General features: G+C 50.9%; 1 protein-coding gene across 3 annotated transcripts in view; it reads right to left on the bottom strand.

The window, feature by feature from the left end:
* Positions 1–1,689: 1,689 nt before the first annotated feature.
* The window catches only part of ACSS1 (acyl-CoA synthetase short chain family member 1), a 54,499-nt gene continuing 31,699 nt past the window's right edge, over positions 1,690–24,489 (bottom strand). For all 3 annotated transcript variants that reach the window (XM_001149851.7, XM_009436948.4, XM_016937578.3), the window contains 11 exons: positions 18,889–19,064; positions 18,363–18,515; positions 16,821–16,968; positions 15,442–15,579; positions 10,568–10,660; positions 9,470–9,582; positions 9,054–9,180; positions 8,258–8,385; positions 8,047–8,110; positions 4,716–4,834; positions 1,690–3,389 (listed from right to left, as the gene is read on the bottom strand). In XM_001149851.7, the coding sequence (XP_001149851.1) occupies positions 3,210–3,389; positions 4,716–4,834; positions 8,047–8,110; positions 8,258–8,385; positions 9,054–9,180; positions 9,470–9,582; positions 10,568–10,660; positions 15,442–15,579; positions 16,821–16,968; positions 18,363–18,515; positions 18,889–19,064 (1,439 nt within the window). In that variant the 3' untranslated portion in view covers positions 1,690–3,209. The remainder of the gene's footprint in view (positions 3,390–4,715; positions 4,835–8,046; positions 8,111–8,257; positions 8,386–9,053; positions 9,181–9,469; positions 9,583–10,567; positions 10,661–15,441; positions 15,580–16,820; positions 16,969–18,362; positions 18,516–18,888; positions 19,065–24,489) is intronic.

Genomic DNA, 24,489 nt, shown 5'->3' on the forward strand with positions numbered 1-24,489 from the left:
CAGCAACTTGACCCAGTGGATATGTATACAATCTTCTACCCAATGATTACAGAATACTTCTTTTCCATCTCGAATGGGACCTTACTAAAAATTGGCGATAGGTTGAGGCACGCAGCAGGCCTCAACAAACTTCAGAGCACAGAAGTCATGGGAGAGCATGCTCTCTGATCACAGTGCAAATAAGCTAACACCAATAACAAAAACTATAAAATAACAAAAACTAAATGTTTAGAAAATTTAGAAATAGGCCAGGCGCGGTGGCTCACACCTGTAATCCCAACACTTTGGGAGGCCAAGGCGGGTGTATCACCTAAGGTCAGGAGTTTGAGACCAGCCTGGCCAACATGGTAAAACCTCGTCTCTACTAAAAATACAAAAATTAGCCAGGTGTGGTGGCATGCACCTCTAGTCCCAGCTACTTGGGAGGCTGAGGCAGGAAAATCGCTTGACCCGGGGAGGTGGAGGTTGCAGTGAGCCGAGATGGTGCCACTACACTCCAAACTGGGTTACAGAGCAAGACTCCATCTCAAAAAAAAAAAAAAAAAAAATTAGAAATATTTTTCCAAACAATCCATGATGCAGAGAAGTCATAATGTCAAGTAGAAAAGCCAGAACTGTACCCCCAAAAGAGCAGGTACCTCTGCAGACCTGGCCCTGGCACAGGATATCTGGGAGAAGGTTGGACAGCCAGTCTGTTTGCTCTGCAGAAATTTCTTTGTGGAATAGCAGAGGGGTATTGCAGCGATGCCAAATAAACATAGAACAGGATCCTAGAAGCTGGAGAAGGAGGAACCCTTGGCCAGAAGCCCTGGAGCAGCTCTGTTTGTTAATTATTTCTGTAGTAACCAAGGGAACATTGGTGAGCACCCCACAGAGTAACCACAGGTCAGCATCAAAGTAGGCAAGTAGCTGGCTGGCAGTATTTCACAGCATCTTTGCTTTTCTTCCCAAATCTGCAGTTTGAGAGAGGCGGCTTGCCCTGGGAACTCTGCTGGTAGGGCATCATGCATCATGGTCCAGAATCCTTTTCTTTTTTGTCACAACCTCTGTACAATATGAAGTAGGAAAGTTGTATTCGTTTGTATTCATTTGCTGCTGTAACTAAATATCATAGGCTGGGTGGCTTAAACCACAGAAATCTGTTTCTATGGAGGCCAGGAAGTATAAGATCAAGGGGCTGGCAGATGGGTATCAGGAGCAGACCCAGACCACTGAGATTCTGCCTCTGTGGCACTGATTCAGTGTGTCCTGATGAAGGACCAGCCCACCCTAGCAGAGGGATGACCCAGGGACCAGGCCATGCTCCTCATGCACGCTACTCAGAGCCAGGTTGTCCCTCGCTCTTGCCTGTGCTCTAGCCCAGTGCCGCCTGCGGCCTCCAAGTGATGGTGGTAGTGCGCCTATCTGACCTGCTGTGCATGGCCTCTGGGCACTTGAAATGCAGCAACTGCAGACTGGGAACCAAATTTCTATTCTGTTTAAGTTACAGTTAAGTGGCCACGTGTGGCTGATGCATCAGTGCAGTCAGCCATCCTTGGTAAGGCAGGTGAGCTCACCAAAGAGCAGTCAGGGCTGTGAGTGTGAACCCCCCAGGAGAAAAGGCCCCTTCCAATTTTGTCTGTAGGATTATATTCAGGAAAAAAAAAGAGTAGCATTATTGGACCAAAAAAAATCACCACAAACAGAAAATGAACAAAATAAAGCTTTATTTGAACTCCCTCCCCTACAGATCATTCAGATGCCCGGGACCATGTCCAGGTTCCTCTCAGCAACATGGAAAGCTAAGCCATTTCACAAACGCACAACTGTAGCTACACTATAGCCCCCCATGCCCAGGGCACAGCTTTGTTGCTAAGCCTGTAACAAAAGACCACCACTCAGTATTTGTGTGCGCTGCAGCCAACACCACCTCCTGGGCATCACAGGCTCACTCACCCAAGAGGCCAGCACAACCACGACCGAGTGGGTACTCAGTAGCCCAGACACCCCCCGAACACTGGCACTGCCACAAGGTCCTGAAGGGTAGACTGTGGGGCAAAGAGGACAAACTCTCCCTCCCCTAAGGGACCCGGCTCACTGGGCCTCCTTCCCCTGCCAACCGCCAGCCCCTGCATGCCTAGCAGGGAGGTAAGCACCCACTGGCGTCGTGATTTCCATTATCTTGCTAATGTTGACAGCACCTAAGTCACATTAAAACAAAGAGAGACTGGATCCAGACCTCCAAGTCTCATCATTGGACCTCAGTGGTTCTCACCGCCCCAACCACAGAGTGAAGGTCAGGCAGCGTTTGCCAGGATTTGGCTCTGACCAAGTTAGTGCTCTAACAAGTCACCTGAGTTTCTAATAGCTTCCCTGAAGAACCCAACTATTTGGAGTATGTTGCCTCTCCTATCAAGAGGCATCTGGGGGCACAAAAATCTTTCTGGATCACAGCTTGAAGAAACAGAACATAACTGGAGTAGCTTCAGAACTAAGGTGGCCACATTCACCCCACCGCTTAGGAGTTAGCTCCATTATACACAACCAAGCACAGGAGAAACACTCACCAGGAAAAGATGCCGGAGGCTTGGAAGTTCTCAAGGGAACTGTTCAGACAGAGGTACAAACATCTCCCATTCAGACTTCCAAATACACTAACAATAATTTAAAATGTGGCCTCTGATCCTCATGTTTCCTCACCAGTAGAGGCAAAAAAGGAGATTTTCATAACTACATGTTAAAAAGAACATGTTCAAGTAAATCCACACATGTCAGTGTTGCATGCTCTTCTTCCACAATATAAAAGTATAAAAATAAGATTTCTGACCTTTGTATCTAGACAGATCTGGAGAAAACACGGTTGCTACTAGCTAACTAGCTCTGTGTTATCTGAGCAGGCGCGCTATCCCAGGGCCTCACCTTCCTGTGCTGGCTCAAGAGGGCAGAGGAATGGAGATGGCAATGCCTTTTCATTCCAGGAAACCAAACTCAGATGGCAGAACCAGCCCTAGCCATGTCGCATAGCCTCTCCATGGGTGACACTCCTGGGACCTCCAATGGATGGGAGAAAGGGCTCTCAGCCCAGCTTCACGTGAGGGCGGTGTGGGTCATGTGTGGGGTGGGGGCTGCTTCTGGGACGTAGGAAGATGCCAACCTCAGGGGTACCTTCTGGGAAGGACAAGCCAGGGCTTGGGTGCCCGCCCATCCCAAGAGCCCCACAAGGTGCCAGCTCACTTAGCGGCAGCCTGCTTGTCCTTGCACTTCTGGTAGACACTCAGGATCTCTGCGATGATGCTGGGGTCCTCCAAGGTGGTAGTGTCTCCCAGCTCCTGGGCCTCACTAGTGATGATCTTCCTCAGGAGCCGCCGCATGACCTTCCCAGACCTGGTTTTTGGAAGACGTTTCACCACCTGGCAAGGAACAGGCATAGTGTTAGAGCGTGGATGGTGCCCAGCCTCCATGCTAGCGTGGACTGCATTGAGATCAGAAGGGCTCTGCTCAGCGGGGATGCCCTCCCGGGGATCCACAGTGGATGTCTAAGCCTCCACCCCAGAGAACGGTGAGGCCCGAGGTCTTGGCTTTATCCTCCTACTGTCTGGACCTAAGCTGAAATCCACCCCGATGCCCTCCGCCAGGCAGGGTCCACAGGCCGGGTTCACCCCGTACTGCCGTCCGTCTGTCCTGCCACTGTGCCACGTGCAGGCACCCAGGTGGCAGCAGGTCCAAGCACCCACTGGGTGCCTCATCTCCATTCTCTGGCCTGGGACTTAGCAGGTTTTGTCTTACATCAGAGGTGAGAACTACTTAACAGAAAAATTTTGTCTTAGTGTTTGAAAAGCTAACATGGAGCATGCTCAAACAACTACAGCCCATTCACTGCAAATGGCAATGCATTAAGAGCTGTGTTTGGGATCTTTGACAGTCATTCTGTCTTTTGAAATAGTTCAGTTCACCTAGGGTGAGTCCAGGTCTCCTGAAACTCTGGTCACTGGGCCAAATGTGTCAACTCTTGTAATACCAAGTGGATCCTGGCCCTGCCGCCTCTGAGGGCCGCCAAACCCAGAGTCACAGCGCGCAATGTTCATAAAGGAGGGAATGAAAAGCCGGGGGTTGAAGAGGCAGCCCAATCCTCCCCTGATTCTGACCCCCTAGGTTGGGGGTCTGCGATCTCCTTCACTGCCACCAGGAAAAGTGCTCAAGAACCACACAGGGGCTGGAGAACCCTGGTACTGTCCCCATGTCTCTAATGAAAATCCCTAAGGTTCTTCACCAGCAGCCCCATTTCTGTGACTAGCCTGCACATGCCAACATACGAGAGCAGAAGCCTGCCTAGGTGACCTCCTGGACAGGTGAGCTGGCTGGGCGTGGAAGCCTGCCTAGGTGAACTCCTGGGCAGGTGAGCTGGCTGAGTGTGGAAACCTGCCTAGGTGGCCTCCCAGACATGTGAGCTTACTGAGCATGTAGGCCTGCCTAGGCAACCTCCTGGACAGATGAGCCCACTGAGCATGGAAACCTGCCTAGGCGACCTCCTGGACAAGTAAGCTGGCTGAGCTCACTTCTCCCTCTATGACAACACAGAGACCCACCATCCTCACCACCAGCCAGGAAAACCAAACAGCTAGTGTCCGTTTTGATGCTAATTGGAAAAGAGTAATATGCTCCTAAAAGATCATTGTCACTTGACAATTGTGGGAAGAACAGCAGCACAGCCCCATCTTTGTGGGAGGCCCACTCACCAGGATCTCATCAGGCACAGCATATTTGGCGATCTTGGTGGCCACCATGGACTTGAGCTCCTGCACCACCACATCTGAGTCACCCGCACTATCTTTCACCACAATGAAGGCAAAGGCAGCTGAAAATAAAGCCAAGTTTGGGGATGTATTAAATACTAGACAAGGAGCCAACTCCCGAGGCAGGGTGCTATGCACAGACTGCCAGAAATCCGAAGGGCTTTAGAATCCTATGTTAGTGACATTGTAGCAGCTGGTTTCTTTAGTTGCAAACCCAAAGATGCACTTCAGTTTCATGAAAAGTGGCAGCAATTCTAACAGCTCCACAGATGTTCCAGGTGAGTGCACATGTGTGGCTGAGAGCTTGGCATCTCAGCTCTAATGCTGACTGGCTGCGTGTGACCTGGGACATGGGACCTCCCCTCTCTGTGTCCGCATCTGTGAAATAACCCATAATGTGGTTTGATGGAATGAGACTTCCATGAGAAGGTGCACAGATGCACAGCAAATGGGCACCACCAGCCTTTGGGGGTGTGTGTGCAACATGGTGCCATGGGCCAGGGTAGCTATTTCAGTTCAATTAAATCAGCAGCTCCCTGGCTGCATGAGCCACACTTCAAGTGCCATTCAGCACCATGAGCAGCCAGAGGCTGCCACCCTGGACAACGCAGACAGCTGAGAGGCAGCTGAGAGTTCTGCTGGGCAGCACGGGCCAGCCCACATTATAGCATAAATACTAGCTTTCGTTTTTCAGTACCCTGGCATGTTCCAGGAAGAGTTCACACTGTGAAGAGGGATCTAATTTGATTGTTGTCCATATAAGGAGTTGCTTGTCCCGGTGCCATCCCTGATAGCCTGCCCATCCCCACTGGCCTGTGAGGTGCTCTGTCTCTCCCTCGAAGCTTCTATATATGTGTGGCTCTCCTACTGCTCATCTGCCCCAGCCCCATGCCACCTTCACCCATTCTTCCCTGGCATGTAGCACCTAACTGACTGTGTCGTTTCCTTGGTGATCATCTTTCTTGCTCTTTGTCTGTCTCTCTCCTCTACTCTTGACCCCTCTATGGGGTCAGAGACCTTCTTACTCACTGCTGTGTCCCCAGCATCTAGAACCATGCCTGGAACACAGGAGGTGCTCAACACATGGTTGTTAAGTGCATGAATGGATGATTGGTTTTCTGAACAAGCTACGATCTGTAAAGACCTACAGCCTTTGCCTGAAAGGCCTTCCTATATCCATGTGGCGAACTCCTATTCATCCCTCAAGACTCAGTTCAGCCACCTCCTGCTCTGTGAAGCCTTTCCTGACTCCACCCATGAATCTAGTTTATGGCACATGCTATGTGGGAACAGCTGTCAGTCCCCCTGCTGCCACCCCACTAGGCTGTTAGATCTTTGAGGGAAAGAACACCGTTTTTCTCATCTTGGTCGTTGATATGGGATCAGAAGTGGGCCTGGACTGTTGAGTTCTGAGGATGGTGCTGGAGGGAGGAAACCTTCCACATGGGTGGAGGAGCCAGTTAAGAGCCAGGAGGAGGCAGGCAAGGCTCAGGACACTGGAGACAAGAGAGACAAGAGCCTGGCCAGCAGCACCAGAGGCTTGCTGGGTTTAGGTCCTAGACAAGGTCCAGGGGCTGCCCTTTTTCAGAGCTGCTGCAAAACAGAGAGAGTGGGGACAAATATACGATATTCACAGGCAGCTTTAGAGCCAACCAACAGCTGTTCATCAGCTCTTCATAATTATAGAATGGATACTCAAATTCATTAGAAATCAGGAAAATGCACATCATCACACACATGATAGACAAATTATCCCCACACATCTGGCAGACATTAAGAAGCCTGGCAACACCAGACTTGCAATAGCTCCACACACGCAGAACATGCCCTGGGCAGCAGCGTCCACAGCAGACCATGCCCCAACACCACCCCAACAGACCTAAGGCTAGGCCACCCTATGAAAGACAGTGATTGTGATGCCCAAACGTTTGTCTAAAGGTCACTTCCATTGTCCTTTCCTTGATCTTGCACTTGCTTTATGGAGTTCAATCCAGGGGCTGCTGAATCCCCAGACACAGTGGACCATGCCCGGACCCCTCTCAGTGGCCCCAGGGAGTACTGGCTCAGCCACTGGACTCAGACATAGATGGGGCTTTCAAATCCCAGGACACATCAGTGCCCTGTGGACCCCCAGCCCAGAGACGTGAAATGCAGGAGTCCTCAGAGGAGGGGCCCAGGCTCCTGCCAGAGCGAGGTAACCTCAGGGGGGCACTAAGTTACCCTAGTCACACCTGAGAAACTGTCCTCGTCTCCATCCTCTCTGACACTCCTGATCACACCTGGACATGTCACTGGGCAGGGGTCCCTACCAGCTCTCTCCCACATCCCAGCCTTACCAGCATAGCCTTTCCATGGCAACTGAAAATGCTGTTTGTAAAGCACTGAAACAAATTCTCAATCTTGCAATGCCTCAATTTAAAGAGAGCATTTAAGTAAATAATGGAATAACGGCACATAGAAGTGCAGGGAGGAAGGTGACATCTGGGACACACTGTGACACAGGGTGGCCTCCCAGTGGGAGGGCAAGCCTGACCCCAGGCCACTGGGCAGGGCAGGAGAAGCCAGTCTGCCCAGCAGTGCCCTGGCATGGGGTCAGTGTGTGTCCAGTTCACGCCAGGCCAGGCAGTGTGCCTGGATGGACCTGGCATTGCAACACCTGGGTGTTCCCGCCCCTTCCCAGACCCAGCCACCAAGAAGCTGGCCGACTGGAAACGAAGCGTGGCCTTGGTAAAGACCATTCTAGTCCCTCGTTCTGCATTCCCCCAGCATGTCGCTGTGCAGTGGGAACCACAGGTCAGATTCGTCCAAAGAGTCCCAGCGCAGCACACAGCCTGCACGCTCCAGAGCACACTCTGGCACACACGCGTGGCGGCTGCAGAGCTGGCTTGAGTGCTATGACCAAGCCCGTGAGGATACGTGAGGCTGGACATTTTCTCATAAACTCTCTGTAATGGGGCTGGACGGTGTCCCCACCAGATACACCATGGACAGAAGGGGAAACCCCCCAAGCTTAGCCAAGCCCAACTGGGTCATGGCCACTGTGGATGTGTGTCCTGAAAGGACAGCAGAACCAGGGCATTTCAGAAACCCGACCGAACACGAATGCTATTCAGCCTCCTCCCCTACAGTTTCCACTTGAGAGAGAAGAACACCGAGAGCTTGGCCCACAGTATCCCCTATCACTCCACTCTCCAGAGTCTGCTCCTCGTACAGAGGTGCCCATAATGGGTGTGGGGTCAGGAATCAGGTAGGAGCTCGTCTCCAGGACACTCACCTTCTCCTTTGATGTCGTGGGGGTAGCCAATGACAGCACTTTCCGGCACTGCAGGGTGGTCGGCCTGTGTACAACAGAGAACAAAAGGGCAAAATGTGGCGGCCCCGGGTGCTAGAAGTGACTCGGGCCAGGGACTCCCACCCCAACTTGCAGGTCCACAGGGGCATCATGGAGGTGCAGGAGTGAAGGAGGATGCCCAGCCTGTGCTCACGATGGCGTCCTCGATCTCTGCGGTCCCCAGCCGGTGGCCACTGATGTTGATGACATCATCCATCCGCCCTGTGATCTGGTAATAGCCGCCCTCAGTTCGGTAAGCCCCGTCTCCAGTGAAGTAATAGCCTGCACCACAGCAGGGAAATTCAGCACCAGGAACCCTGAGCCAGGACCCATGTCCCAACCTCAGTAAGCGTGAAGCTCTGCAGCCCAGCACACGGCTGAAGTCTCGCCCATCGGCCCTCCTTGCAACTCCGATGCTTCCCTATGTTCTAGAGCATGGGCAGGTGGCTCCGAGATATCGAGACTTCAGGGAGCAGAAGGTATACAAGCAGCACATCCAAGATGCTTCTCCAAAACACTGAGTCTTGTTTACAAGCTTGAGACTGAAAATTACTTGTTCCAACAAGACAGAGGAGATAGCGTTCATATAAATTTCCAACCCAAGGACAAAAAGGGAAACTGGGAAAAAATAAAAGTAAACTGGAAGAAAACTCCCAGCCGTAGCTAACAGGATCCTACCATGGGCCTGGCTGCAGTGCAGGACTTCACACCCACACCTAAGTAGCCCCAAGAAAGTCCCTGAGCGGGGAATCACTCCCACTGTCAAGATAAGGAAAGCCAGGGAGGTACAGCAAAGGGAGAGGGGTGCGGAGTCAAACTCTGGCCTCGCGAGCACCTATTCCTGGCCACAGTGCTACGCTGCACTCAAATCCCATTAAAAATGTTTTCTGAGAATAAGATTCCAGCAGTCAGCTGAAAAGGAATGAGAGGGTCCCTGACAGCCTGCTCACCTGGGTAGGCCTTGAAGTAGGCGTCCACAAATCGCTGGTGGTCGCCATAGATGGTCCTGGCCATGCCCGGCCAGGCCTGGGAGATGCACAGGGCCCCGGAGACGTTGCTGCCCTCCACGACGCTGCCCTGTAGACCCCGGACATGCATGTGAGACAGGGCAGGCTCTGGGTGAGAAGCGTGCCAAAAAATGACAAGCACTGCCCTCAAGGGAGCTGTCCATAGCTCTCCCCTCTGCCCCTGAGGAGGGCCCCAAGCCGCCTGTGTGGCCACTACCCAGTGCATGATACCAGCTGCAGTGAACGCTGCGAGGTCAGCAGTCTCCTGCCAGGTACAGACCTGGGCACACAGGAGAGAGCTGGGCTGGGCAGGCAGGGACAAGGGAGGGCCTCCCCATGCAGCGGAGGCCCATACACACCTTCTCATCCATGAGGACGGGGACGATGCCAAAGAAGGGCCTCATCGCCATGGCAGGGAGGATTTCCGCCCCTTCTTCCGAGGGCCGTGGTGCGATGCAGATGCCACCTGTTTCTGCAGATATGACAAGAAAGAAATGCATAATCGGCCCCGGACCCAGGGATACATGTATCCAGAGTGGGTGGTAGGTGGGACTGTCCCTGTTGTGGGCAAGGAAACACCTCAGGGGCACAATGATCTTTGAGGCAAACCAGATGTGGGTCTGGTGCCCTCCACTGTGGATATGAGAGGCGGCCCCACAGTGGCCTCAGCCCCAGGAGCTCTGGCATCCCACAGCCAGGTGCAGGCCGCCTCGCCATGTCAGGCCCTTGCTTGAAGTGGGAAAGGGCAGAGCCCATCCACTTGCACATGAAGACAGGGAAAAAGAACTGCTTCTGGGCCAGCGCCCATTTGACATGAACCCAACAACGAAAAAAGATGCTCTCAAATCCTACCCTCACATTATTTCCAGCCTGTACCAGGGAAATGCCTCAGTGACTCAGCTAGAGAATCTCTGTCCCAGGTTTTCCCGAATGGATGGGACTATCCCATGGGAACACCTCATTTTCTGGCTTGAGGATGAGCCCTCAGATAGTTACATTCATTACATCTATGGTGGTCTCTCGCCCCAAGCCTCCTAATAAGTCAGATACCGAAGAGAAGGGGGGACAAATCCAAACAAAATGTCACAGGAAAAATTCCTTTTCCCACTAAAATTTAAATTTAGACTCTGAGCTCCTGCTGCACACCAGGCCTTGGGCAGCAAGCTGAGCTGTGTCACCTCAGTTCACCCTCACCCAGGCGTGTGGGGGGCACCCCCACCTCGCAAAGGAGGAAACCGAGCCTCAGAGAAGTTGTGACAAGAGGTCCCACAGCTGGGAAACAGCAGCCAGGCGACCTCTGAGTTCCCTCACTCTAGGCTCCAGGGTTTCCGCAGTCTCGGGCGTTGACGCGTCTTCTATCGCACCTGCTGTTGAGAGCTCGGACCCCAGTCCCAGCCTCACACCTGACCCTGCAGACCCAGCACTTAGACCGGAACCTGTTCCCCAGGCCTCCTCACCTGTCTGCCACCAGGTGTCCACCAGCGTGCACCTGCTGTCCCCCACCACCCTGTGAAGCCACTCCCAGGCCTCACAGTTGATGGGCTCTCCCACTGAAACCACACAGAAAAGAAAAAGATGTTAACAGGCTGCAAATAAACCTGAAACCAAAAGGAAGTTTTGTTTTTTGTTTTTTGTTTTTGTTTTTCTTTGAGACTGAGTCTCACTCTGTCGCCCAGGATGATCTTGGCTCATTGCAACCTCCACCTCCCAGGTTCAAGCGATTCTCCTGCTTCAGCCTCCTGAGTAGCTGGTATTACAGGTGCCTGCCACCACACCCGGCTAATTTTTTGTATTTTTAGTAGAGTCGGGGTTTCACCATGTTGGCCAGGCTGGTCTCGAACTCCTGACCTCAGGTGATCCACCTGCCTTGGCCTCCCAAAGTGCTGGGGTTACAGGTGTGAGCCGCTGTGCCCAGCCAAATAAAGAGATTTTTAAGGAGAAAACAGCTCCGTAATTTTTGTTTTTGAAGAACATACAAGGAGACCTGAAAATGCAGTGAGACATACCGTATTTATGGTCATCAAAGAAATGCACATGACCATGATGTGTTTTTACCATTAGATGATCGATATCAAAAAGCCAGTAAGAATGTGGGGAAAACAGGATTTCACAGACACCATTAGGAGGATAGTTTGGTTCAGCAATTTTGAGGAGCAATCTGGATGTTTCTCTTAACATTTAAAACTCCATACAACCAATACAACTACTTTGAGCAACTGCATGGGGCAGAATCTACTACAGCTAAATACCTCAAAACATGACCCCTGACGTACACCCCACAGAAATGACTGCAGATGGCACCAGAAGTGGATATGTAAAGGGTGTCCTCAGCAGCTCTGCTCATGTTAGAAACCACACACATCCCCCAGGAGTAGGTGGCTAAATACAACATGGCACGCTCCTGCAGAGGAACGCCACATTGCAAAGAAGATGGCGAACCTCCACGACCCACAGCGGCACGGGTGAGTCTGAGGCATGACGCTGGGCAAGGGAGGGGTGTGCTGTGTGATCCCACCCAGCTGAGGTTCAAGTGCAGCCGGATCTGTCCGTGGTGATGCAGGCCACACTGTGGTCATGGCTCGGGTAACTCCCGTGACTGGGAGGAGCCATAAAGGGGCTTCTGGGGACTAGGAATTTCTGTAGCACTTATACACGTAAACATCTCTCAAGTTGAACACTTAACATCTGTACCCTTTAGTACACATTATATCTCAATAGAAAGGAAGAAGATATGTGTACACCCTATGATTCTCAGTGTCTACCTTATGACATTTCCACACCAGGCCAGCACTCAGCCAGAACTCACCAGGCTAGACGTCCTGTCACTAAAACACTGAAATACTTTCGTGCTGGTGGTTGCCTCTTGCTCAGGACCACTCACAACCCACAGCCTGTCCTGGCAGTGGCCCCCGCGTCCATGCTGCATGATCAGTGCTGGCCACATGGGCAGCTCAGTGTCTTGTGTGTCACACCTGCACTCAGAACATCCACAAGGGGCAGGGAGATGCCCCGCAGCGCTGGTGGACACGCTGGGAGACTGTGACAGCCTGCACCCAGCCACGGGGCTGTGACCACACAAGCCAGGGCAATCCCCACAGCAAAGCAGGTCCGTGTGGAAAAATGCAGATTCTACAATCTTAAAAGAAACATTACAGCATCATAGCACGGTGTGGTAACTTTGGTGTTAAAGAAAACGTCATTTAACAGAGCTGCATCCACTACAGGAACTTAACTGCAGAGACAGGGCCGAAGGCGCAGGAGCAACAACCCCTGGAGCAGAGGTCGAGGAAAACTTCAGCTTTTTTTTTTTTTTTTTTTTTTTTGAGGGAGAGAGACAAGGATCTTGCTCTGCTGCCTGGACTGGAGTGCAGTGGCACGATCATGGCTCACTGCAACCTCGACTTCTGGGGCTCAAGGATCCTCCCATCTCAGCCTCCCAAGTAGCCGAGGGACTACAGGCATGTACCACCACGCCCAGCTCCTAAGGACATCAGCTTTAAGTACAATGCTCCAATTTCTTCTTTTCACAAGAGCGTATCCATGTATTACTTATGAAATTGAAAGTTTAAAAAGGCTTTGAGAAATACAAATCTAGGGGGAGTGTCTTGAGTGAGTGGGATTCTGACGACTCAATGGATTAAATGTCATGAGGGCTGATCCCAGCTGCCTGGAATGGGTCTGGGCTGTGGAATTGCACCGACAGGTGTGCCAGCACAGCACTGGCCCTGGCCAAGGTGTGGAACACACTGACCCCCAGCACTGCTCCGAGGTGCTGGGAGCCCCAGGTGCAAGACATCACAAGACGCCACGCTGCCTGCCAACACTGTATACCGAGAGCAGAACAGCGAGGTGTGTGATTAGCACCTGGCCTCCCGCAGGGCTCTGCGGCTAGAACCGGTTATGCAACAGGAATAGGAATGTGCCTATCAACCAGCTAAATACACAAAACCCAGCTAAGCCTCTGCTGGGGGCTGTCCCCCTGGCTCAGAGGTGTTCCAAGTCTGTGGGGACCCCTAGGTGAGGCAGAGGCTGCTGGGATACACATCCCACTCTAATGCAGCTGCCAGAGCACACCCCTTCCTGAAATGCACTTAGGGCGGTACCCCTTGTCATTGGACCCCGTGAACCTTCCTTCAGGAGACAAATCCCATGAGTGTATCTGGAAAACCAAATCTTGCCTTTCAGCCCTGTCCCCACCTAATGCCTAGGGCCCACTCAGGTGGCCCTGCTGACAACACCTAGAGGATCTGGGTGAGTTTCTATGGCCCTGGCCACCCCGCTGTTTGTTCCCAGTCCCCAAGCACTACATGGCCCAGGCAGTCAGAATCACACGGGCCTCTCAAGCCCAGCTCCAGCATGCCAAGAGAGACCACCCAAACTCACCACTTGTTATGGTTTGAATGTTTGTCCCCTCCAAATCTCACGTTGAAATGTAATTGCCATTGTAACAGTATTAAGAGGTGGAACCTTTATGAGGTGATTATGCCAAGAGGCTTCCACCCTCATGAGTGGGATTGGTGCCATTATAAAAGGGTGAGTTCAACCTCCTCTTGCTCTCTCTTGCCCTCTCTTTGCCCTTCCACCATGGGACGATGCAGCAAGAAGGCCCTCACCAGATGCCAACACCTTGATGTGGACTTCCCAGCCTCCAGAAATGTGAACCAATAAATTTCTGTTCATTATGAATCACCCAGTTTCAGGGTATTCTATTACAGCAGCACAAAGCAAACTAAGATACACCATCTAGAAAGGAACCCCATACTCTTTCTGAGAGGTGGAGGGGACAGTATGGCAAGGGACCTGTTGAGGGTACAGGGTGGGGGCACAGAGCCCATCAATCAGGTGGGGGGCAGAGTGAGTTTTACGGACTCTAGAACCAAGTGCTGCGTTCAACACAGGCTGCCCTACTTGCTGAGTGACCTCAGGCCGGTTCTCTGACCTCTCTGTGCCTCCTCTTCCTTCTCTGTAATGTGAAACAACATCTGCTGTTTGCTCAAAGGACTGATGTGAAGATAAAGGCATTTAATACATATTTGCTCTTATTAATAGTATTCAAACTCCTCCTGCTTTTTAATCTAGAAAGCTGGTTGAGAAACAGAAGGTTTTTACTGTTAATGGGGAAAATAAGGGAAAAGAGGAGGAGGAGTCATTGGATGCCTGCTATTCCTCAGGAGCTCTCTCCATTAATCATCTCCATGCTGAACATTACACTAAGGCTCACATCTGACCCTCTGTGGCATCCTCGCCACCCTGTAGGTAGGTCTCATCCCCATCTCACATTTGGGAACAAGTGGTGAGCTCTGCAGGGCACAGCCCCAGCTGCTGTGCCTCTCAGCCTGTGGCCCGGATGCCCGCATGGCCTCGTGGTCACCCAGCAGTAGTGGAATCACATGTTCACTGGGAGGTACATGCTCCCTTCCCAAGGATGCATGTGGCAGAATGGGACACTCTTCCATGGTCACTGCCCTGCATGCTTCCCCGGTGAAAAGCCACCAAGCAGGTGGCTGACCACGTGTGACCACACGTCAAGGCAGACATGAAATGTGGCAGGGACAGGAGAGAGAACAGCAGTCACCAGCACCCAGTCCCTCCCAGCACCAGCCCGAAGGACAGACACTGCCGATACTGTCGAAACCATGCCACCGTCACATTTCCAAAATGTTTCCATGTGATTTGGCAATATCCATCAACATTACCAATAGGCCTAAGCTTTGAACTGTCTGCCTGGAAATGTCTACAGTAACAGCAGGGCAAAAGTGCAGGATGGTATCCACTCCACAGACTTGGAGACAATCAAAAGGTCCAACTATGGGGCAGTGTTTAGCAAACTGTAGTTATACTATTATTACTATTATTTAGACGACTGAGTCTCACTCTGTCACCAGGCTGGAGCGCAGTGGTGCAATCCTAGTTCACTGCAGCCTGAAACTCCTGGGCTCAAGCAATCCTCCCACCTCAGCCTCTGCCACCACACCCAGCTAAGTTATACAGTTAAATCCCATGCAGCCACTAAAGAACTGACCTGGCCCTTAACTTATTGAGTGGGTAAGTATTCCTAATGAAGATTAAGCTACAGAAATTGGGCACAGAAACAACGGCACAGAAAATGTCTGGAACGTTGTTCCCCGGACTGGTAACTGCTGCCAGCTCTGGGGAGGGGCTTACAGGTGGGAAGAGGTGCTGGTGCTTTCTACCAGATCCAGTCTGGCATTGCATGAATTCACACATACAAAGCCGGGCAGCTTCATGACTGAAGTCCTGCTGAAGCCCGTATTGGCTCTGAGGGTCTAGGGCAAGCACAACCTCTCCTGCTGCAGGGCAGGCCGCTCACCTGACCCCAGGGTCCGCAGGGAGGAGCGATCATACTTCTTCACCCAGGCATCACCGTATTTCAGCAACAGCCGGACAGCCGTTGGGGCGCCATAGAACTGATTGATCTTCAACCTCTCTACTGTCTCCCAGTACCGACCTACAGAAAGGCCGAAATTCACTGTCAGCAGGAGAGCTGACATGGTTTACTTTAAACTCAGAGATCAGCCAAGACTTCCTGAGTGCTGGGCATGTGCAGACGCGCATATGTCCATATGAAAGGGATCCCCCCAACCCCCCACCCCCGCCAGTGAAAGATGGAAAGAAGCCCCATGGGACAGGTCCCCAATGGCCGCTCTCCTCCAAGCACTCCCCAGATCCATGGGCGGCACATTCAGGAACAGTCTTCACCAGGCTTAGGGTGATGGCCTAGTTCAAGGTGATACTACGTGGATTTAATAACCCATGGAGCATTAACACAGAGCTTTCACTCGGTCACACTCACATGGGCTCTAAAGTGGTGACTGGTGCTTCCCCTGGTGACAGTACAGCTGCCACTGCGTGTGTCCCAGGGAACAGGGCCATGTGCCCGGCATGCACACCCCTGGTTCCTGTAAACCCACTACCCACACCATCCCCTCCACATGGGACACTGAGCTTCTAAGGGCTGAAGTGGTGGCCTGAGACAGCACCTGGGCCATGGCCCTTAATCCCTAGTCTTGCCCCTACAACTTCTTCCTTGAGCACACCCAGCCCCCAAAGGCAGGGATGGAGCACTGGGAGGTGATAACACAGTCCATGCACAGTTGTCAGTGCCATGGAACCCTGGAGCAGCAGCCTTTGGGCAGAGCCACCATGATCTGCTTACATTAAAGAAAATATTTGAAGACACTGTGCTGTGTGGGAGGACGATGCCCAAGGGAGCCAGACATCACCTTGTCTTCAAAGTGATCTCAATTTAATGGAGATGGTTCTAGGCCATGCATAACATGGTTTGAGGCACAGCCCTGAAGGCTCAGGGGCAGGGCTGGGGACACAGAAGTGGCGGGCAGCTGGCCCTGGCTTCGAGAAAGGGCTGGATCTGGGCAAGCAGCCTAGAGGTGAGAAGGATGCCAAAGCGATGGCCTGAGGCCGGCAGTTTAAGTCAGAGGGCAGGAGTGCAGGAGCAGGGGCCTTGAGATGTCCTCCAGCACCAAGTCAGACTCCCTGCTGCTGCCTGTCGGATCTTTCTGAAGACCTGGGGCCTGGCCCCACCGGGCATTTCGACAGCAGGACCTGGAGAGCCACACCCTCACCAGAGCCCAGGCGTCACCCTTCCATGAACCTCTCCACAAGCCTCGAGCCTCAGGCTCTCTCCCCTGATACCAGCATGGGGTCCCAAACAGGGTTCACCATCCTTACCAGCATTGGGATAAACTGGGGTGCTCTCAAAAAGGACGCTGGTGGCACCATTGCAGAGAGGCCCATACACCACGTAGCTGTGTCCTGTAATCCAACCGATGTCGGCCACACAGCCAAAGATGTCACCTGGCTGGTGGTCAAACACAAGCTGCAGAGACAGGAAAGGAGCATCAGGAGCTTGTCCCCCCACTCCACCATGTTCACACCAGGTCACTAGGAAATAGACATGCATAGGCTGCAGTCCATAGCTGTGAGAGGCAGCTGGCTCCTCAAATGGCCTCCAGCAGCAGGACAGGTGGGCACACTGCAGAGTCCGTCTAGTTGTACGTTTAACACATGGACACCTTTTTGCATTACCTTATGCCACGATTTTTTAAACCCCTTAAGAACTACAAAAAATAAAAGCAAAAAAGGCCAAGAATGGCATCAAGCATCAACAGCTTCGAGGAGCATGAGAGGACAGACATCCGAATCCCCTTTATTCTTCCACAGCAGCTGAGTGGAGCCTGATCCCATCTCAGGATCTAACTGCCCACGTGCAGGAAACACAGAGGCAGAGGGACAAGAGGCACAACCCAGACCAAAGGACACCAGAGAAAAATGGCTGGATGTGACTATGGCCAAGTGTAAGGAAATGGGGGAGCATAGGCTTAAAAAGACTTAAAACACATATCAACAATATTTTAGGCCGGACACGGTGGCTCACACCTGTAATTCCAGCACTTGGAGAGGCCAAGGCGGGCAGATCACTTGAGGTCAGAAGTTCAAGACCAGCCTGACCAACATGGCAAAACCCTGTCTCTACTAAAAATACAAAAAAAAATTAGCAGGGTGTGGTGGCAGGTGCCTGTAATCCCAGCTACTCAGAAAGCTGAGACAGGAGAGTCACTTGAACCCAGGAGGCAAAGGTTGCAGTGATCTGAGATCACACCACTGCACTCTAACCTGGACAACAGAGTGAGACTCCATGAAAAAACAAAACAAAACAAAACAAAAGAAAAAACAATATTTTAATTGGCAACAGTAAGCTACAGTGCCCACGGATGCTCATATGGGTCACAAAACTATCAAAATAAAAACACAGGGCAGGCGCACAAGACGCATCAAGACATGCTGGACGGGGCTGTGGCCATATGGGCCTGGAAGGGGCTTCTGAGAAACCGGTGGCCTTCCACTTCTTGATCAAAGTGGCATTTGCCTTATAATAATTCATTAAGCCATGCATTTAATTTGGGTGGTTTTCTCTATCTGTTCTAAAAAGAGTTTTTAAAAATCTTTGGGTGAATGGCCCTTAGTGTCCTGCTGCCGCGTTACATGATCAGATTATCTGGGAGTTTCCAGACAGTGCAGTGGGGGCTTGAGGCAGCCAGGGCCCTGAGGAGCTGTAGGGTGGGAGGAATCGAGGGGCCCTGCCCCGAATAGGCCAGGAAGAAACACTGACCTCTCACACCTACAGGCCTCGCTCTGCAGCAGAAGGACTTCCAGCCCTGCCCCTGCCTGGATCCCTGCCAAGGGCCCAGCACCGCCCGCACAGGCCTGTACCTTGTGAGTCAGGGCAGCATACAGCAGGTAGCCTGCCTGGGTATGGACGATGCCCTTGGGCATTCCGGTGCTCCCTGAGGTGTACAGCATGAAGAGCATGTCCTCACTGCCCATGCTCTCTGGGGTGCACACAGGGTCCTCCTTGGCCATTTCCTGGCAGGGAGAAGAAACAAACAGCCCACCGAGGGCACTCAGCCTCTCTGAGAGCAGCACTCCCCCTCCGCAACAGGACTCCACACACAGGATTCAGAATTCACCTGCTCTGACCTGTCCAAGTTCAATTCCAAATGTGGAAAGGACACAAAACAAAAGCGTGGGTGCAAGCATTTGTGTTACAGTAAGTGTTCCAACATGCTTGTCGTATTGGAGTTTTATCTTCCCAGTCAGGACTCAAGCTCACCAAATACCACAGAGGAACCCTGGGCACCTCTAGGGAACCCAAATTGAGAACCACAACCCGAGAAGCCTCAGAGCCAGCTAACTTGATATGACCTCTCCTCAAACTGTGCAAAGCGAGGTAACCCACCTGCTCCAGCGGGACGTCCAGATCCCCCATGTGGACCTTGTTGTCTGTCCTGTGAGCCACCAGGACATGCTGCACGGTGGGGCAGTGCTTCACAGCCTCATCCACTATTTTCTTCAGCTCCACCACGCGCCCACCCCGGAGTCCTTGGTTGAAGGTGATAACCACCTTGCACTTGGCTAACAGAGACAACACAGACATTTCTGATCAGTCTCCTCCCGACTTTAACCCTCATAGCTCTGACTCACATAGGACATCCAGGCCTAGGAGTGTGAGAAACCCAGTCCAATCTTGAGTAAAAGACTCAATGGAAAAAGTGAGGGGCTGCCTGCTCTCCAGCCTTTGTGTGCCATGAAGAAGCACCAGGCCTTTGTCCAGTTCTGAGGCTGAGGGGAAGGAATCAGAGATAAATTACTTTGAAGCTCAGCTCTTCCTCCTTGAGTCAGCAGCATAAAGACAATTTCCCAACCAGACTCCCACCTTTCTCTCCTGTCTGCCCAGGAGCAAACCCCAGGAAAGAGGCCATCATGCCACCTGCAGCAATCAAGGTGACAGAGAAATACCGAGAGGCAGAGAACAAGAAAGCTGGACAACCAGAGGCCAAGCCCAAAGGTGTCCCATGTGGCCAGGCCCTGTCTAGAGTGACTTGTGTGGGCCAAGAGCCTTCACTGTCCAGAGATCAGAAACCACACCCCAGTGGATGACTGGGAGCTGCCTGCCCTCCTTACCTTCAGGAGAAGGCCCTTCTGATCCCACACCTGCTCTTCAATGACCAATGTTGCTCAGCCAGGCCCAGGGGGAAGCCAGGAGGACCCTAGCTTCCATGGCTAACCTAGGGGGAGGCCCAGAGCAGAGAAGAGGGGTGCACACACAATGGGCCTCAAGACCCCAGGAAAAGGAGGTGTCCTCCACGCTGTGCCCCAGTGCGGGATGACCCAGAGGGATCACAGCTGCAGGGGGTTACTACACAGCCCCTCAGGAAGAGCCTGGGACAAATGCCCAGCTGTGACCCTGACTGGCAGGGCCTCACCCACATCCCTTGGGCCTTTCAGTCATTCTGCACCAAAGGCCTCTTGCAGAGCTATGGGCAGAAGTGCTGGGGAACCCTCGACCAATGGCTCTCCATAATTGGGGTACAAATCCTGCAACTCCCTACCCTTTGCGTGGAGCCATTTGAGGCATGTGTGCCACATTCCCGTCCAGAGCCACCACTGCCCTACCACACTTCCAAGACAGACTCTGGCCTCAATGTCCCCTCTGGGAGAGTCCTACCTAAATAAATCTGAAAGCACTTTTGGACAACAGGCCCACCCTTTCTCCTCCTAAGAGCCCTGGAGATGTCATGGCCATGAGGGTTCCCTGAGAATTTTCCAGCACACACAGCACCATCCGGGGGTCAGAGAGATACCCTAGACCTGCCCAGATGCAGCCACCCCTGCATCTGGCACCAAGAGCCGTGGCTACACACACTCTTTGGCCTTCAAGCCTCAGCGATAGCTCACCTGGGGAAACCAAGTCAGTTGGGTGGAGCCTATCAGAGACTTTCCAGACCTACATCCCCAAGCAGGGGTTGGTCCAGGTGAGCCCCCTATGGGCGAGGAAGGGAGATGGACCAGCAGGAAGGAATGAACCTTTCTCAACGGGATGGGAGACAAAGAAAGCTCATGGGGGTCAGAAGCTCTCACGATACAATGACCCCAGCCCATGCAACATGCTGAAATCACACTACACAGCAGGCAGTTCCTTCCCCACCTCCCAAGGCGCACACCTCACTCCTGACTCGCACCTGTCCAGGGCCTCCCTGCCCAGTAGGCTCTCCAGGAGAGTCCTCTAGGAAGTACCCAGGAGCTTCTGAGCACCATGAGCATGTCTGGCCCACTGGCACCCTCCAAGGCTGGGCCACAGCATGGGTGCTGGCAGGAACCACATGCCACTCTGGGAGGATTCAATTTTCTCTCCCTGGTTTTGAGCAGGTACCAGCATCTACGTTCATTTTCTGCTGCTTCCATAACAAATGACCACAAACTTAGTGGCTCAGAACACTCATTTTTAGCTCAGAGTTCTGTCGTCTGGACAGGCTTGGTGGGGTTCTCTGTTAGAGTCTCACAAGGCCAAAGTCAAGGACAGGGCTGGCTCCTATGTGGTGGCTCTGGGGGAGTATCCACCTCCAGGCCATTTCAGTGGTTGGCAGAACTCAGTTCCACGCGACTGAGGGATTAAGGTCGCCTTTTCCTTGCTGACTGTCAGCCAGGGGTCATTCTCAGCGACTACAGCCACCACCTGCCCTGGTTCGTGGCCCTGTTTATCTTCAAAGCCAGCAACGGCGGGTAAAGTTGCTTTGAATCTCTCTGACCTCCCCTTCTGCTTCACTTCCTCTGCCTCTAGTTGGAGCAAGTTCTGTGCATTAAGGGATGTGGGATTAGATGGAGCCCACCTGGATATCCTATTGCCTTATTCATATGTGCAAAGTCCTTTCACCATGCAAGTGACATAGCACAGCTTCTGGGGGATTACAGTGTGGCCATCTGAGTGGGTCATTATTCTACCCCCACAGTCTCTCTCAAAGCCATTCTCCTGACCGCTACCCTCCCCTGCAACACTCTCCACTCCTCAAGCAGCCTAAAGCAAGAGGGAAGACAAAGAAGAGGGATGGTCCAAGCCTGGAAGCCAGGCCAGGGGACTGAACTCTGGAACTGCACCTGCTGACTGAGGTGGCTGCCCAGACATGTGAGAGCCTAGCGGTCAGACTCACAATATGCACCCACCTCCCAGTGGCCAACTGAAGATGGCTGCACATTCTTTCACCTGCTCTTATAGAGAAGCAGGATCCAGGTCTCCTCCCCTTGAATCTAGAATGGCCACGGACTGGTTTGGCCAATCTAGTAAGGCAAGAGTGATGCCAGGCCTGTGCCAGCCTGGACTGTAGGACACCGGCAGTTGCTATTTCCTTCCTCTTGGAGCCATGTGCTGCCATGTGACAAGACTGACTGCTGAGGCTGCAAGGCTATGAGGAAGCCCAAGTCAGCCATGTGAAGAGGCCAAGTGGAGAGAAAGACAGGCCCACCAGTCCCCAACCCTTCAAGTCAACCTGACTAATGTCCCAGATGTCATGGAGCAGAAAACAGCCTTCCCCTGTCCCCATCTGATTCCTGTCCCACAGACCCATGAGATAGAATACTAAAATTTATTGTTTTCAGTTTTATTAAACACTAAGTTTTGGAGTAGTTTGTGACACAGCAATAGAAAACCAAAACAGCCCCTCATTGACCCAACAGGACACAGATACCCATCTCAACAGAATCTTGTCCCCAGGAACCTGGCACCTGCAGAGCTGCACAAAAAGGCTGAAGGATATCAGGGCAGAGTCCTCTTCAGGACAGAGTCATGGCCCCTGCCCTCCCATGCTTGGTTGTTTAGGAATTCTGAGGTTCTGGGAGCTGCCCCAGCATCCAGCTACTAAATCCCCACATGCTGAAGTCACCAAGAGTCAACTGCTATTGCTTGTTTCAAACAATCTCAACAGAAGCACTGGGTGACCATGGCCACACCAGCAAGAGAGAAAAGGGGCAGCTTAGCATAATGCCGAAAGCATCAACTATGGCAGCAGAATGTCTGTGTTCAACTCCTGGCTCTGTCACTTACTAGGTATGTGACCTTAGGTAAGTCACTTAAACTCTCTGCATCTCAGTTTACCCATCTTCTTCCCTTTCTAAAGACCAGAACCAGATGACTTCACTGGTGAATTCTATGAAATATTTAAAGAATTAGCACCAATCCTTCTCAAACTCTTCCAAAAAATTGAAGAGGAGATACTTTCAAATTCATTTTATGAGGCCAGCATTACCCTGATACTAAAGCCAGACAAAGACTACTATAAAAAAGAAAACTACAGACAAATATCTCACATAAACAATGATGCAAAACTCTTCCACAAAATGCTAGCAAACTGTATCCAGCAGCATATTAACAGAATATACTATGACCAATCAGGACTTACCCTAGGAAAGGAAGGGTGGTTCAACATGCAACAATTAATCACTGTAATACATCACACTACTACAATGAAGGAAAAAACACATCTCAATTGACACAGAGCAAGCATTTGACAAAATCCAACACCCTTTGATGATCAAACACAAAACTAGGAATAGAAGGGAACTTAATTGATAAAGAGCATCTGAAAACCCACAGCTAACATCATATTAATGGTAAAAGACTGAAGCCTTCCCCCTAAGATCAGGAACAAAACAAGGATGCCCACTTTTCACCACTGCAATTCAACATTGTAAACAAAGTTGTTGCCAGAGTGATCAGGCAAAAAAAAAAAAAAAAAAAAGAAATAAAAGACATCCAAATTGGAAAAGAAGAAGTAAAACTATATTCAGAGATGATATGATCTACTATGTATAAATCCTAATGAATCCACAAAAAAACTATTTATTAGAGCTAATAAATCATTAAATTGCAATATACAAGATCACTATGCAAAAATTAGCTGTATCTCTACATATTAGCAATGAACAATCTGTAAAGGAAATTAGGAAAACAATTCCATTTATAAAAATTCATAAAAGAATAAGATACTTAGGAATAAATTTAGCCTAGGATATGCAAGACTTGTACACTGAATACCACAAAATATTGTTGAAAGAAATTTTAAAATACTTAAATAAATGGAAAGCTATCCCATGTTTGTGGATTAATATTGTCAATATGGCAATACCTTCCAATTTTTCTACAGATTGAATGCAATCAAAATCCCAACATCTTTTTTTGCAGAAATGGAAAAGCTAATCCTAAAATTCCTATGAAAATACAAGAAACCAAGAAGAGCCAAAACAATCTTGAAAAAAGAAGAACAAAGTTGGGAGACTCACGCTTCCTGGTTTTAAAACTTACAAAGCTACAGTGTCAAAACAGTTTGATACTGAGATAATAATAGATACATAGGTAATCATATGGATAAATGGAATAGGATAGAGAGCCCAGAAATAATCCCTCACATATATGGTCAAATTATTTTCAACAAGAGTACCAAGTCCATTTAACAGGGAAAAGAACAGCCTCTTCAGCAAATGGCGCTGGGACCACTGGATAGCCATAGGACAAAGAATGAAACTGGACCCTTACCTCACACCCTGTACAAAAATCAACTCAAAATTAAAGATCTAAATGTAAAAAGGTAAAACTTAAACTCTTTGAAGAAAACATACGAACAGGGAGGCCGAGGCGGGCGGATCACGAGGTCAAGAGATCGAGACCATCCTGGTCAACATGGTGAAACCCTGTTTCTACTAAAACTACAAAAATTAGCTCGATGCAGTGGCACGTGCCTGTAATCCCAGCTACTCGGGAGGCTGAGGTAGGAGAATCACTTGAACCCAGGAGGCGGAGGTTGCAGTGAGCTGAGATCATGCCCCTGCACTCCAGCCTGGCAACAGAGCGAGAATCCATCTCAAAAAGAAAAAAAAAGAAAAAAAAAAGAAAACATAGGAAAAAATCTTCACAGCATTAGATTTGGCAATGTTTTCTCAAATAATACAGCAAAGACACAAGCAACAAAATAAAAAATAGATAAATTAGACTCCATTAAAATTTAAAACT

This window comes from Pan troglodytes, chromosome 21 (assembly GCF_028858775.2).
Source record: "Pan troglodytes isolate AG18354 chromosome 21, NHGRI_mPanTro3-v2.0_pri, whole genome shotgun sequence".
Lineage (NCBI taxonomy): Eukaryota > Metazoa > Chordata > Mammalia > Primates > Hominidae > Pan > Pan troglodytes.